The sequence below is a fragment of the Osmerus mordax genome, chromosome 2, assembly GCF_038355195.1.
Source record: "Osmerus mordax isolate fOsmMor3 chromosome 2, fOsmMor3.pri, whole genome shotgun sequence".
In the NCBI taxonomy this organism is placed as follows: domain Eukaryota; kingdom Metazoa; phylum Chordata; class Actinopteri; order Osmeriformes; family Osmeridae; genus Osmerus; species Osmerus mordax.
Window position 1 is genome coordinate 19823418 of NC_090051.1, and position 13951 is coordinate 19837368.

At 45.2% G+C, this 13951-nt stretch overlaps 1 protein-coding gene across 1 annotated transcript in view; it reads right to left on the reverse strand.

The window, feature by feature from the left end:
• The window catches only part of uggt2 (UDP-glucose glycoprotein glucosyltransferase 2), a 30355-nt gene extending 18447 nt beyond the window's left edge, over positions 1–11908 (reverse strand). The window contains exons 1-20 of the mRNA XM_067254086.1: positions 11787–11908; positions 9613–9695; positions 8832–8962; positions 8535–8647; positions 8183–8360; positions 6808–6904; positions 6643–6715; positions 6249–6349; positions 5704–5803; positions 5352–5412; positions 5026–5117; positions 4685–4835; positions 3779–3898; positions 3390–3475; positions 3132–3267; positions 2654–2785; positions 2329–2493; positions 2041–2164; positions 1843–1941; positions 804–898 (exon numbers count right to left, since the gene is read on the reverse strand). Of these exons, the coding sequence (XP_067110187.1) occupies positions 804–898; positions 1843–1941; positions 2041–2164; positions 2329–2493; positions 2654–2785; positions 3132–3267; positions 3390–3475; positions 3779–3898; positions 4685–4835; positions 5026–5117; positions 5352–5412; positions 5704–5803; positions 6249–6349; positions 6643–6715; positions 6808–6904; positions 8183–8360; positions 8535–8647; positions 8832–8962; positions 9613–9695; positions 11787–11908 (2259 nt within the window). The remainder of the gene's footprint in view (positions 1–803; positions 899–1842; positions 1942–2040; positions 2165–2328; positions 2494–2653; positions 2786–3131; positions 3268–3389; positions 3476–3778; positions 3899–4684; positions 4836–5025; positions 5118–5351; positions 5413–5703; positions 5804–6248; positions 6350–6642; positions 6716–6807; positions 6905–8182; positions 8361–8534; positions 8648–8831; positions 8963–9612; positions 9696–11786) is intronic.
• Positions 11909–13951: the final 2043 nt, after the last annotated feature.

A 13951-nucleotide genomic window follows, 5' to 3' on the forward strand; every position in this document is an offset into this window, starting at 1 on the left:
TGGAATTCAATTACTGTCAGCATTGTTACATCTTTTCACTTAAAAGGTTACATATGCGATGCGTTTCCTATTAGCTTTGAAAGACAGCAGGCGGGGGGGGGGGGGGGGGGGGGGGGGGGAGAGAAAACTTTATGAAAGCGTAAAGATTTCGTCTTCGATAACACTACTGCTGAAAAATGCACTTGGCATCATCGTTCGCCCCTAAGGGGAGTTCATAAAGTAGAAGCCCTCTATAATATTTTCCATGGCTCGCAGTGACCAGACCTTCACAAGCCTGCTAATGGCTACCCATCTCTGCCTCAGTAAAGTGAGGCATCACCTCTGGCTGTATTCTAAGTCAACCACAGAATATTTATGTGGGTGTTTATCATTGAACAACACGGGCTGCTTTTGTTTGTTCATGTCGGGCCAAGGTGAAAACACATCCCAACAGAGTTTCATTCCAGGGGAGATTCTGCGTGTCGGGGTGTAATTAACGTCTGGGGCTTACCTGGCTAGACTACATAAAAGGGATGAATTTGCATGGACATGCTAGTCAAGCAACCACGAGTCGTTAATTAGGATTCTTAAAGCTACATTTATGCCAAAATTACTAGTCAGTCGTCCTGAGCGATGGGAGATGCTTCAGCTTCACAGTTTTCAGAAGGCTTTTTAAAAAGAATATAAATAAAAAAAATCCACTCCAAAGATTATTAGTAATTCATGTCTTGTAAACGCATGTGAAGTTTGGAAGGGGAGAGTGGGAGCGGAGCGTCTTTGAAGTGTGTCTGAGGGGGGGGAGCGAACACGCCGTCTGGGCTCACCGCGTGTTTCATGGCGTTGAGAAGTAGCCGTCTCCCCGGGGCCGTCTCCAAATCTCCCACGATCCAAACGGTCACTCCGCTGATACCGTCCTCATCTGGGGGAAACCCAACGAATACCAATGACTGTCAGCTCCGCATCACACAGGTGGTCGCATTCAGGAAACTGCGCTCTCTATTGTCTAGCTCCACCGAGGCCTGGGCTTGCGTTTGACTAAGCCCCGGTTTTGCCTTGTAATTTAGGCCGATAGTTTGTTTCCCCCCCCCCACATTTTCTTCCTCTCTCAGTCTGAATGTGACAGCTCCAGCGTGCTGGTTGGAGATGAAGGCTAACCCTTTAAAAGGGTCTTCACCCTGCCCTCCCACTGTCTGTGAGGTGCAGCACACAGGGACATTATATCTGGGTTATTTTCCAGTGAGAGAGAGACAAAGGAGAACAAAACGGAGAGAGAGACGAGTGTAAGGAGGGAGGGATGGAGGAGAGAGTGAGAGTGTGTGTAAGGGCGAGTGGGAGCTCATGGGGGATTGTGCCACCTGTCATGGCTTACTGTCTTCTTCCCTCCAGTCTTCTCAGCATAGTAAGTGAAACAGGGCCTTGGATTTCCTCACATAGATATGCGTTTGTGTATACACACACACACACACACAATATGTATGAATGAGAGAGAGACTGCTAAAGGGAGCAGAAAGCTGTGGGTCTGAGACTGGAGCCAGGTCACTGGCATGGTGCCAATCAGAGAGAGCGGCAATTATCTGGGGAGAAACGCACGCAGGCTGCTCGCCATTTCTAAAAGGCCAATTTCATCCTTCCGCAGGCCCACAGGAACACGCATGCGGATCATTCACGGAGCTTCCTCCCTGATGTTTGAGGAACAAACATTCCTCAGATGTGCTCGTTTAAGCCGCGCTGCTTTGTTGGAACAAATCATTTACACACTTGCTCAAACACATTAAACTACACCTCGCTGCGGTATCGACACGGAGGCGGGACCAATCAATTGGCAGCAGCGCCAGATGGCCAGAACAGCCGCCCGCCTCTCACCGTTTCTGGTGAAATACTTCATCTTCTTGGCGACGACGGCCGTTTGGTCCCTCGAGTCCAAGTAGGAGAACATAGTGGTGTCCTCCCAGTCATCCGCAACTAACGGGAGAAACCAAAACAAAGTGTCACAAACGCACACAAGGCTCGACGCAAACAAACTCAGAACGCCACGTCTGAAGGGGGGTAGAAGCGTGTTACCGGGAGAAGCGGTGAAGTCCAGGTATGTTCTAGCGGTGCTGAGAACCAGAGGGTTAACGCGAGACACCACATTAGGCTGGTCCATCAGATAGTCCACCACATCCGTCCCTTCAGTCAGCTGACCCTGTCAGCAGAAAACAGGAGAGGACGCTAGCGCAGGCACACTGACGATATCCCCAGACTGTTCATTATATCTAACCAGGTCACTCACAAGCCCAACTTCATGACATGGCCAAGGAAGTAAACAAGAACACCCCTAACAAGCATGTTGTTCCAGCCGGCTCGTACCATGAAGACAGCTCTCTGGAAGAAGTTGGTGGCGTCCATGATGCGCTGCAGGATGACGGTCTCCAGTTCGTCAGGGTCCATCTCCTCGGGGCTCAGAGGAACGCCGTTAAACAGAGCCAGAGGGAGGGCGCCCAGACCGCTCTTCCTGTGGAACATGGCTCCTGCCTGGCAACACCCCCCCCCCCCCGAAAAGAACACAGTCAGGGTCCATGACGACAGAGTCTGCTAACCCCTGTGTGTTAATCATGATCAGGTTTTTTGGGATGCCACCCAAAACAGAATTTGTTTTTAGGTACTCTTGGAAAGACATCCTCATCTTGTATACCTTTCTTTTGTCGTCATACTCAGAATCCACCCCCAGGATCCTGGCTGCGTTGGCTTTGGGAAATTTCCTTTTCAGGTAGGCAGACACCGTATCGACAGACAGCGTCTCGCCGATGTCTACTTTGTTGTACATCTGCGAGAGAGGAAGAAAAGCAAAAACAACGTTCTGTGAGAGTTGAGCGTCGCTCTCCATTACATTCCGGGCGCTGTCGATACCCTCCATCTCAGGTTCCCTCCCAAGATGACCCCCATCCCTCCTCCTCCCCCTCCCCCCCTCCTCCTCCTCCCCTCCCTCCTCCTCCTCCCCCCCTCCCTCCCGTCTGCTTCAATAGCACGTCAGGCAGCAGGCCAACACACGAACCACAATCACCAATATCTCACGCGTTGCATCAAAGGCAGCACTTTTTACAGGAAATGATTTCAGGATGAGTTTTGGATCAAACGGAGGGGTTAGAAGATGCCCGTGGGGAGATGCGTACCGCGGCCACAGACATTAGAGCCTGAGACATGTCGTACTCATCGGCGACGAAATTCAGCAGTCGGAAAAAGGCGACCCCGGCGTCGGAGAGGCCGTCCACCTCGTCCTCCGTGTTGACGACGAACACAAATCCGATCCTTTGGGGAAACGCGAGAAATATCAGATTTGAATTTGCAGATGCTGCCCAATGTCACCATGTGGCGCAGCTGACAGGTGTTCTGAAAACAAGTGTACTGTAACAGTGTCTGAGGCAGCACACCTGAGAGGGATCTTGTGTTTGTAGAACAGCTCAGCCAGCTTCACCAGTTCGACGCTGTCCTCCTGAACCGGGTCCAGAAACAGCACCTGTACACAGGAAACAGGTGAGAACACTGCCAGCCCGGCTCCTCAACTGGAATAAACACCTCTGATAATCAATTTACACAGACAATGTGTTGCCTCAGCCAAGACAAGAAACAATCAAATCTTTTCCATTTCAAAGCCTCAAAAAAAAGACAACAACGGGATCATCGCAGCTCCGTTACTCAATCTCCTCCGCAGCCCAGGGGCAGCTGTTCCGGAGAGAATGAGTGACAATCTCCCTCGCCCTCCGCCCACAGCCACAGCTGAGCTCCCGGGGGTGGGGGGGGGGGGGGGGGAGAATCTCACCAGGTTGAAGAAATTGCGTCTGATCTGGCGGATCACCCCGGGGAACGTGGCTCTGAGGAGCTCCTGCAGGCTGGAGGGCCAGCTGCGATACATGGAGTCGTTCTCGATGTCATTCACCCACTGGAAATAAAACGCAAGACAAGAGAAAAAGACTGATTACATGGGCCGGCTTTCCCGGAGACCTTATCAGGAGGAAAAGCCGATGGCCGTTTTGGATCTTAAAGATCAAATCGATTCCTAATCTAAATGCGCCACGCTGTGCCATAGCTAGATAGACCCATATTCCCAGAGAAGAAAGGCTGATAGATGACCATTCTTCCCATGACTGAGGGGCGCATGCTGGGCTGTATAGATCTGTGTTGGGTGCGATAGACGTGCAGATGGCTACTGTGGCCAAAATAATCCATTACAGCCCAAACTGATACTAACAACACTCTCTTCACCAGAACCTCAGAAACCTCCCAGAGAAAGAGCTCTCTCTCTCTCCTTCTCTCCTCCCTCCCTCCCCCCCCCCCCCCCCCCTCCCTCCCCCCTCCCCCATTCTCTTCATCCATTTCACTCTCTGGCAAACCAGACCAGCAACACCAGGGGGTATATTTGAAAGGCCTCACGGACAGACAGTCACTCTGATCGAAGGAATACATTTCAGACGGAATATCTAACGGACGTTCATTTGGCCTTTTTTCAAAGTGTTTTGCATAACAAAATGGCCAAGGGGGGCCGAAATTAAAGTTTGCAAGTTTTTAATTTGATAGCTTTCTTTGGCTCCGGTCCCAGTACATAATCAAGGGTTTTGGCAGACTAGAACTGCTGCAATACTCTGATGACTGATCCACTAATCCACATGCTGGTGCCAGACACTAAGACAAAGCACCTGCAATGCTGGGGTGGGCTAGGCTTTCTCACCGTCACGGCTGGGTGGCGGATGTCTAAGGCATAGTTGTCCTCCACAGGGTTCACAGGCAGTCTCAGCAGCTTGCCCAGGTTCTCTCCCTTGATGCCCAGGTTATGGAGGCCCTCCAGGATCCTGGCCTCTCCTCTGATGATGTCCAAGATGCTACCAAAAGGCGAGATCACAGGTCAGCTTTCATCCAGCCTGCCAGCAGGATCTGCGAACACATGCTAGCAAGACTAACTGGGATCCTGTCGTTCCAGGATGCCAGCTCTGTGAAGCGCCTCCACAGAGACGGCCCAGGGAGGGGGGCAGGGGGCAGACCGACTGCTGCTCCGCCCTGCTGGGCTCCTACCTGAAGGGGTTGTGAACATCCAGATCAATGTGCAGCCCATTAATGAACAGCCCCCCGTCTCCAGGATGGACACCCATGGTCTCGCTCAGGCGCTGCAGGAACAAACCCATTGCTGTTAGTCCAGTGTGAATCAAGCCTCCATAAATCTGCTTGTCTGATTAGTATACTGGTCAAACTTTAGGTTAATAACCAGAGAAGAGCATCAGTTCAGGAACGACTGTGGCGAACACTTATGACAAACAGGACGTCTCCAAAAAGAAGATTCGGTAGACAAAGTGCCAAGAATCCTGGATCTTTCTCCCAGGATTCTGCTTATGACGTCACACCTTTTGGTTCTCCTCAATTTCTTTTCTCATTTCTTGGTTTACAGCCACTCTTGTCAGTGATCTGTGGGAACAGTAAAACATGTACAGTCACCATCAGCTTTTTCTACATCCCCGGCGAGCAGTAAAAACCCATTTTTAATCTCCCAAATCTGTGGGTCGTCAGATGGTATATCTGCAGCTGACTCCTTGTAAACACAAGCTCCAAGCTTGACTCAGCACTTCTAAGTTGTTCCTCATAAGAGCTGTCTGGTGCCAAAAACAAGCCGACAACGGAAAGACCGATTTAGTCTCCCATGTCGGAAGAGGTGGATTTCTGACACGTTCTGAGGCTGGATGAGGTGCCAAGTCTCACCTGGCTTTGCTGGGGAAGTTCTGGCTGAGGTCCCTCAGTTGCTTCAGAGCCTCGTACTTTGGTACAGACATCACCCTGGCTGCCGCCTGGAAACTCAGATCTGTCGGATGAAACGTGAGCCTTATAAGGTTTGGGTTGACGACAGAACGCATCGTGTTCCTTTGAATCTAGTACCAATCCACAAAATCTCTGAGAATCTCCTCCCTTTGCTATGTCACGCTGCGTTTAACTCGTTAAATGAAGCATGACTAAAAGCTCCAACCCCCTGAAATGAACGCTGATCATTTAAATCAAACTTCAAATGTTCAAAGCAACACAAGCCCTGTGCTTTAGGAGCTAAATGAAGCCAGGCCCTTGCAGATTTTTTATAAGCGCACTTTCTAATAATATGTCTCATTGATTTACTGTATGAAGCTCAAGCACACACTCAAGTGATTTACTTTATCAAAAACGACTAAAAAGCCACTTCAGGAGCCTGCTGCTCAGAGCCCCAGCCAGTTTGTCAGCCAGATTAACCTACGAGGTACTCGACGGAGCTGGAGTACCTTGCAGCTCCCACACTTTGAGGGGGGCCATATCGTTGGTGCTCTCCAGAAGATGCTTCCGGAGCTCCCCAAGCTGCTCCTGAAGCTCCGGGTGGGACTTCCTGGGGATGGAGAGGTGTGTGTGTGTGTGTGTGTGTGTGTGTGTGTGTGTGTGTGTGTGTGTGTGTGTGTGTGTGTGTGGGGGGGGGGGGGGGGGGGGGGTCAGGGAAGGTGACACAAATGTCACTCAAACGACTACCACAGTTAGACGTTTCGGACTCATCAAGCAGCCTTGTGTGGGACAACGACTGTGTTCTACCAATCTGTAACTGCAGGAATGTGCGCAGATACTGGACATTCTTGTCATAGCTGACTATTGAAAAATGTCTATTGAATGGACAGTTGAAAGACTTACTTTAATTTTCCAAAAAGGAATCCTTGGACTTCATCAAAGTCCTCCTCCTCCGTGTTTACAGCCACTTTTGAATCTAAAGCAATCATGGCAACGTATAGAATTTCACTCTTCCCATAAGGTGTTTATTACTATTTCTCTATACAAAGTAGCCAAGAAGATACCCACCTTTCACTTTGGTGTCATCCACAGCTTTATATTCAGTGCTTTTAATGGCCAGTTCAACACCATATCCAGACAAAAGCATGTGTTGAGGCTTCGGATCCTAAAGTTAAAAAAAAACAACCAAAAGGAATATGATCTGAAGGGAGAACAGACACGTTGGCACAGATGACGAAGCAAGAGCAAAACCTAACCCCCTGAAAGGAAGAAACCCGGACAAACTATTTCTCTTCTTTATATGTGAACATGAACACGCCACGGGACACAGACTGACATTTCAACCGTGACACTAATGCCCCCGTGATCAAAAGATTCCCCCTGCATTCCTGACACACGAGGCGGCTCGAGCACACCGTCTCCGCCACCTACACGGTGGCTTGCTGATCTCCCCGGCATCTCTGAAAAGAACACATTACTGCAGCAGCACACAGAGCCAGGCCGTCTGCGTTTCAGACGCTAACCGTCCACAGTTCTACGTTTTCTTCTGCCTAAACGCTGGCGGAGAATGCAACCCATCTGGCTGTACACCGTTGTGACCTTGGCTTTTGTGCACGTAGCTCTTACAACTGCAATTGCCTCCCAGGGAAGTTTATTTTATCCCAAGGTGCAAATAACGTTTTGATTGTGAACATAATCAAAAGAAAATAGATGACTATAGATGACTATAGCTTCTGTAGCTCGATAGACAGATCCAGATAGAAATTCGAAATTTCTAACTAGAGGACAACAGACCTCAGAACACAGTGGATGTCACTTGAAACAACCCAGTTCAAATCTATGAGAAGAATCCCTACAGGGCTAGAATAAAATACAGTACGAAATGGTGATGTCAATATTCTTCCCTGGTTCACTGAGTATGTTCTCAATACTGCCAAGTAATAAGTGACCGAGACTTCTGAGGCTCGATCGAGTTCACGATCCTGACAGCTGACAAGCTCCTAGGCAAGAACAGAGTGTTGCAAAGACTGAAGGCTCACAGTTCTTCTTATAGCATGAAGAGAGTCCTATCTGGCTTTTGTCATTATTTACAAAGGAATAATAATATCGTAAATGAGGTGGCAACTAGTACTCCTCTTCTCTCGTAACTCAGGAGATGTTATTAGTTAACCTAAACAGTTATAGTCCTTAAAATGTATACGCCTTTCTTCAAATTCTTCAACACAAATTTATACAATGGTAAAATCGGCCTACACATTTCTACCGAGGTTACATCATTCGGATCAATCCTCTAGCAGGTATTCAAAACAACCAATACACAGGGTCATATTCGCTCTACGTGCTCAATTAGCTTTTAAACCACGTCAAATAAGAAGTCAAATTTCAATGTAAATCGTCTCATTGCTCCAGAGAAGGACACCAGGACGGCAGGGCCACAACTCACCGCTACGTAGTGACGGAGAACATACAGGAGAGAGCCCTCCACAGCCTTCTCAGACAGGACCTTGTGGAAGGAGTTGAACTTCCCAGTGCCAATTTCTGCATACAAAATCACCACTGGGACTTCAGTCTTGTTGAGTCCTGGGTATCTGTGATCATGCTTGTATATGTATGGCTTAGGCCTGCAAACACACATGGAAACATGGTTAGAAGCTCTCGTTTTGAAAGAATCGGAGCGGGCGATCCGTCCAGTGAATACAGTGTTAAAAACCTCGAGGCTAACAAGTAAACATGTGGAGGGACTGCAGAGTATCTGATGCTCGCATGGAGGGGTTGACAATGAGAAGCTGTGTTACCGGCGTGCAGCGGCCTTCAGGAGTTTCTTCATGTCCTTGGTGCTACAGCTTTGTTGACCATGGATAGACACAAAGGCAGGGCAAGTCTTGGGCGGCGGCTCATCACTGGCAATCTGTCAGAAGAAGGGGGAGAACAACTGTAGAAATCAACAACCAATGACCAACAATAACACAAAAACCCCTACTAAACAGCAAACCTCTTTATGATACCAAGAATAACTTTGCCCCCCTCAATAAGCCCAAGTGGCCATTAGACATGATTCTAAGCGCCGTGGTTCGAATGGTACATGGTCCTACCTGCTGGGATGCAAAGACTGCTGGAGAGTAGGCCCTCAGAGACAGAGCAAATCTCAGGAGACTGACTTGAAGATCAGTCTGAAACTGGCCAGCCTTCTTGATGATCAAGTTGTAATATGATCGCACTGACTCTGCGGCAGAGGCAACCAAGGGTATCAATGAGTGAGGAATGAACGTACAGCATAAACTCCATACTGAGGAGTCAGATGGCTGAGCGGTTAGGGAATCGGGCTAGTAATCTGAAGGTTGCCAGTTCGATTCCTGGCCGTGCCAAATGAGGTTGTGTCCTTGGGCAAGGCACTTCACCCTACTTGCCTCGGGGGAATGTCCCTGTACTTACTGTAAGTCGCTCTGGATAAGAGCGTCTGCTAAATGACTAAATGTAAATGTACTGTACATTGGAAGCGCAGTAAGATCTTGAAGTATCTTTAAGATCTCATCTTAATATTTTTATTATTTGGCTTTCGAGTCAGTTTAGGGTCACTCGTGCTTAATTGTTTTGTTTGTCTGTTGTTTGCCTTATTTTACAACTTTGTACAGCACTTTGGTCAGCGTTGGCTGTTTTTAAATGTGCTTTATAAATAAACCGACTTGACTTGCTGGGACAAAAATGAAATCATGTTGTTTAATTTGATGATTTGAGATACATCTATGCTATTTTATGTAAATTAATTGGGTTGAAGGTCACACACTGGTTCTGAAATGTTACAGAATTACCCAAACCAATTGATACAATTTTATTTTGTGTTTACTGTCGGGGTCATGATTGATACTCACATACCTCCATTCTTGTACACTGTCAACTCTTTAACAGTTTCAACAAACTGCCAGAATTTCTCATTCCCATCTTCTCCAATGAACTCACTACACAAAAGAAGTCAAATGAGTAAAACATGTTAAGCTAGAGAGGGTACAATTTCTGGGGGAAATTGTAGGGTGTGCTGCTTGCGTCGGTTGCAGAGGGGTCCGTTTTTAATGACATTTTTACAACTGATATTTCTGTATATTTTATATAAAAAATGCATAGCCTACTTATTATTTATAAAGATTACATAGATTTAAAAGCATATTTTTTTTAGAGTAGAATGAAATAGTTGTCTTATGAATGCATTTTTCATATAAAAATGCATTCATATACCCCTCTGCAACCGACGCAATCGAACTCTTTGTGTTATTGGTGATCAGCAGCCTAATAGTTTAATCAAAACGAATACATTTGGCAGACCGGTGCAAAATGGACCTAATATATATGACTTAAACGTCATTTTAAGTTTTTCCCTTCTCGTGATATTTTCAGGCATTTAGCCTACTCATATTGCATTCATTCATTAATAAAGAACCCCTTTTGAAGATTATTCTAACAACGACGTTACCAGCAGTAGCTGGTAGTATCCATCTGAGATATCTCAGATGGAATGGCGATTCAAACAGTACCATCTGCTAACTGAAAATATGCCCCCAAAAACGTAAATAAGCTTGACATTTATTTAGGGGAAAATCCCTCATTCATAAAAATCTCAGTGGTAGCGATCACTGTCAGTAACGAGGCTGCCCCGGTAAATTGTACTACCGGGGCAGCTTGTCCAGTACAGTACTAGACTGTGTTCGTCTTGGTAGCGATTGCGTTGGTTGAATTCGATTTAACGTTCCGTTGTACGGTTTAGGCTTAAATGAATTATTTTCATGAACAGATTGACAAAGTTTAGGCTGTGGCAATGGAGTTCAGGTTAGTAGTCACTACAGTACTGTAGTCAGATATTTTCACCTATTGAAAGACTTTTGATTTAAGTAAGGGTACAGTAGTGCCGAACATGTGCCGCTGTTAGACTTCCTACAGTACTGTAAACAGCTGTGGAGATGTTTTTGTTAGCGACTAGGCTACAGCGTTGCAGTGAGCTACACTGGTTTGAAACCACAGGTAATGATAATTTCACCCACAAATCGTTTACTTGTAATCGAATGTCATAATAAATCCTACAACGGAAATGTATTTGTGAGGAATGTTTATTTTAATGATTGAAAACAGATGCATCATAGACCGCTGTAGGATGTGTTGCCCGGGCAACAGAAGCTAATGTCATGATGCTAATGCTTCAGTGAAATAGTAGACTACTGTTTCCGAAAGTAGATGTACTACCTTAATAATATCAGCTTATATTGTACATTACACATCACAATTGTGTGTCATATCACAAAGTAAAATTAGCAAATAGTTACCATGCCTCTTTGCTTGTGGAGTTTCTGCAGCTACCTGCAGTAAAGCAGTCAGCCTTGCTATCTCCCAGAAGTTAACGAGCCGCTAAACTAATGTTCTGCTAGAATAGTCACGCAGTTTTCGTGACGTTAGTGACGTTATAGCGTCAGTGACTGTGGCTAGCAAGTTAGCCACCTTCACTTTTCACCACAAAAACTTAATTTCTACTTAAACTGTCCAACGGAACGTAAATACAAATACAAGCAACTCAATCGCTACCAAGACGAAACTTTTGACACCTAGGTTGTCTATGTAGTCCAAATATTGACTGAGACTTATGGGTGGGAAAATCAACAATAATAATAAATAAATATATATGTGAGAGAACAAAGGTTGTGCCCTTGCCGAAGGCAACGCACACCCAATAAAGTATTGTTAAAAAACTTTAAAACCAGCAACATGTTTTGTCTAAACAAATCCTATGTAACATGTGTCCCCTTTTCAATACTCCACTCCTGTATGTACCAGTTTACTGTGCATCGCTACTAATCCCACTTTGCTCCCTTCCACCCACCTGTTTGCTATTAAAGATAATTGCTTAGCCTTACGGTCATGCTAGCTGAACATTGCTGTCAACATAATGCAGCTGCAGTTCGATGTATTTATAGGTCTTGGTTAAAAATGAAAATAAATCAGCAAGCATACAATATTTTTAAAGTGTAGAAAAAAGGTAAATGTAGCGTACAACAAAAAAACTCCACCTTGTCTCCAAAAGAAAAGGCGTCATGCTCCACTTGGCTTTCAGACTGGCAGAGACTCCTTTGGAAGCTGATACATGCTGGATGTTCATTAAGAACAGTGACAGCAATAAGACGTTTCTCATCCTCTGAAATGAAAAGATCAGATCAAATGAATACAGTAGCCTACAAAATGAGATTTAGGGCCAACCACAACAATCATCATCAGCTTGTATCCTCATGACTAGGCTTTGTGCCACGTAGCGGTAATGCTAATGGGTAGGTGCAGGCAGATATGGAATGACAAAATGGATATGCAGACATTATACATTTACTGTGGCATGCCAATGTTTCAATTATATAGTAGTAGTATATCCTACTTGTATTTGTATTTAAATTTAGCTAGCATTCAGGCATCTATTCATCTGAACCACAAGCAGTTTGAAAGCCTGAGTGGTACTTTATGAATGAACGTTCAGGCAGCGATTTTAGTGAGATCAAAATTTGCAAACTAAATAGTCTGCTGCCTTTACTGCGGACAAATGTTGCAACATTAAATCCATGTCAAGTCACAATTTCGCTCGTTTAAATGTGGACAACGTAGTCTATCCTTTCTTACCCCGTAAATGCTCGCTGCCATTGAGAGGTCCTTTGCTATATACACATCTAACGTGTTCTTTGTGCTTACAACCCTTAACTAAATACTAGTTAGTTATTATTTTCACCGAATTATATACTATATACCACACGTCTTTGTATGTTGTGATTTTGTTTTATTTTTTTATAATAACGAAGTTTGACAACAATATTTTTTTATCAGGCAATGCTATTGACACCTACTTTTGTGATGAGCGCCACGCTAGTTTAGAACTCTCAAGCTCGCAAACCGGGGATATTGATTTGAGGCAACTGCCTACTTGGTGTAGCCTAGATGTGGAGTAATGTTTAGAAACATTCTGAATGCAGTGTTCAAACAAATAAATCTGGATTTAATACATTAGCATACGCGCCCTAGTTAGGCAACTATTTGTCTATGTAATGTGCTATTTTGAATTTAGACTTAATTGCTGCCTTGTTCCGTCATAATTTAGCCTACTAATATCTGAACACTTTTCACACCAATATTTCGTACGCTGTACAACAAGCTATTATCCACAGTTGGCTGCTTGCGGTTCCTGAACAATTCGAAGCCTACTGTACAGTCATATGACTGTTAAGTCCATATGACAGTTAACTTTAGCCTGGGTTGGAACTGTCCATGGTGCCTAAATTAATTCTGATAAATTGCATCCTGGACTAAGAAAGACACCACTATACATGTAGACTACATGTAATGAAATAGCCTAAACTATATTTGAATAGCCTACGTGTAGGCTATCCTTAATATCATTTATTTTACTCCTATTTTTTACATAAAGTCAAACTTACAATGTTAGTTTAATGCTATTTACTTTCCTGAAAGACTAATACATCTTAATTCGAGACATAAGACGACCTCAATTATTCTCTTAATGGCTGGTAATGATGCAAACACCTCATCGCTTAGTTTCCTAAAATCTAATGTGTCTTTATAGAACTGAAGCCATGTCAATACGGGTTTGAACGTTATCTGCTTCGTCTGCCTTTTTCAGATAAGGATAGCTATAGGCAACGACAAGTGCATAACGTGTTCTGTCCATCGGCACAGCATCTTCGAAGTAGAGTGTACAGTGACAAGAACCGGGATTCTGAGGATGCCACAGAAGATTCCATCCCACTGTAATCGAAAGCCGCAGTCGCTCGCCTCCTCATACGCATGCTTTGGGCATGTGTATGAAATTGTGCGTGTCGTCGGTGAAAGATATCGACGTTTGTGCTGCATAATCCTAGCAGACAACTCTTCAGATTGGTGATGAGTCGAAATTCGACGGGAGAGTAAGTCATATTTAGAGATGACTTATTCCAACTATAGATAGTCAAGCATAGGGAGGTCTTTTTTGTGCAGCTCTGAAATATCGCTTGTGAAGTTGGACATCCACCGGGAGAAGTAACCCAAATGCATTGAGGTGTTTGCCAAATCTTACATTACACAGTGTGCTCAGGACATGGAGTACGGTGTTTTAAAGGAACATAAAGGTAGGCTACCTGTTTAGACCAGATTATGCCTCTCAGAGTATACCGTTACCAAGTAGTATAAACCGTGTGTGATC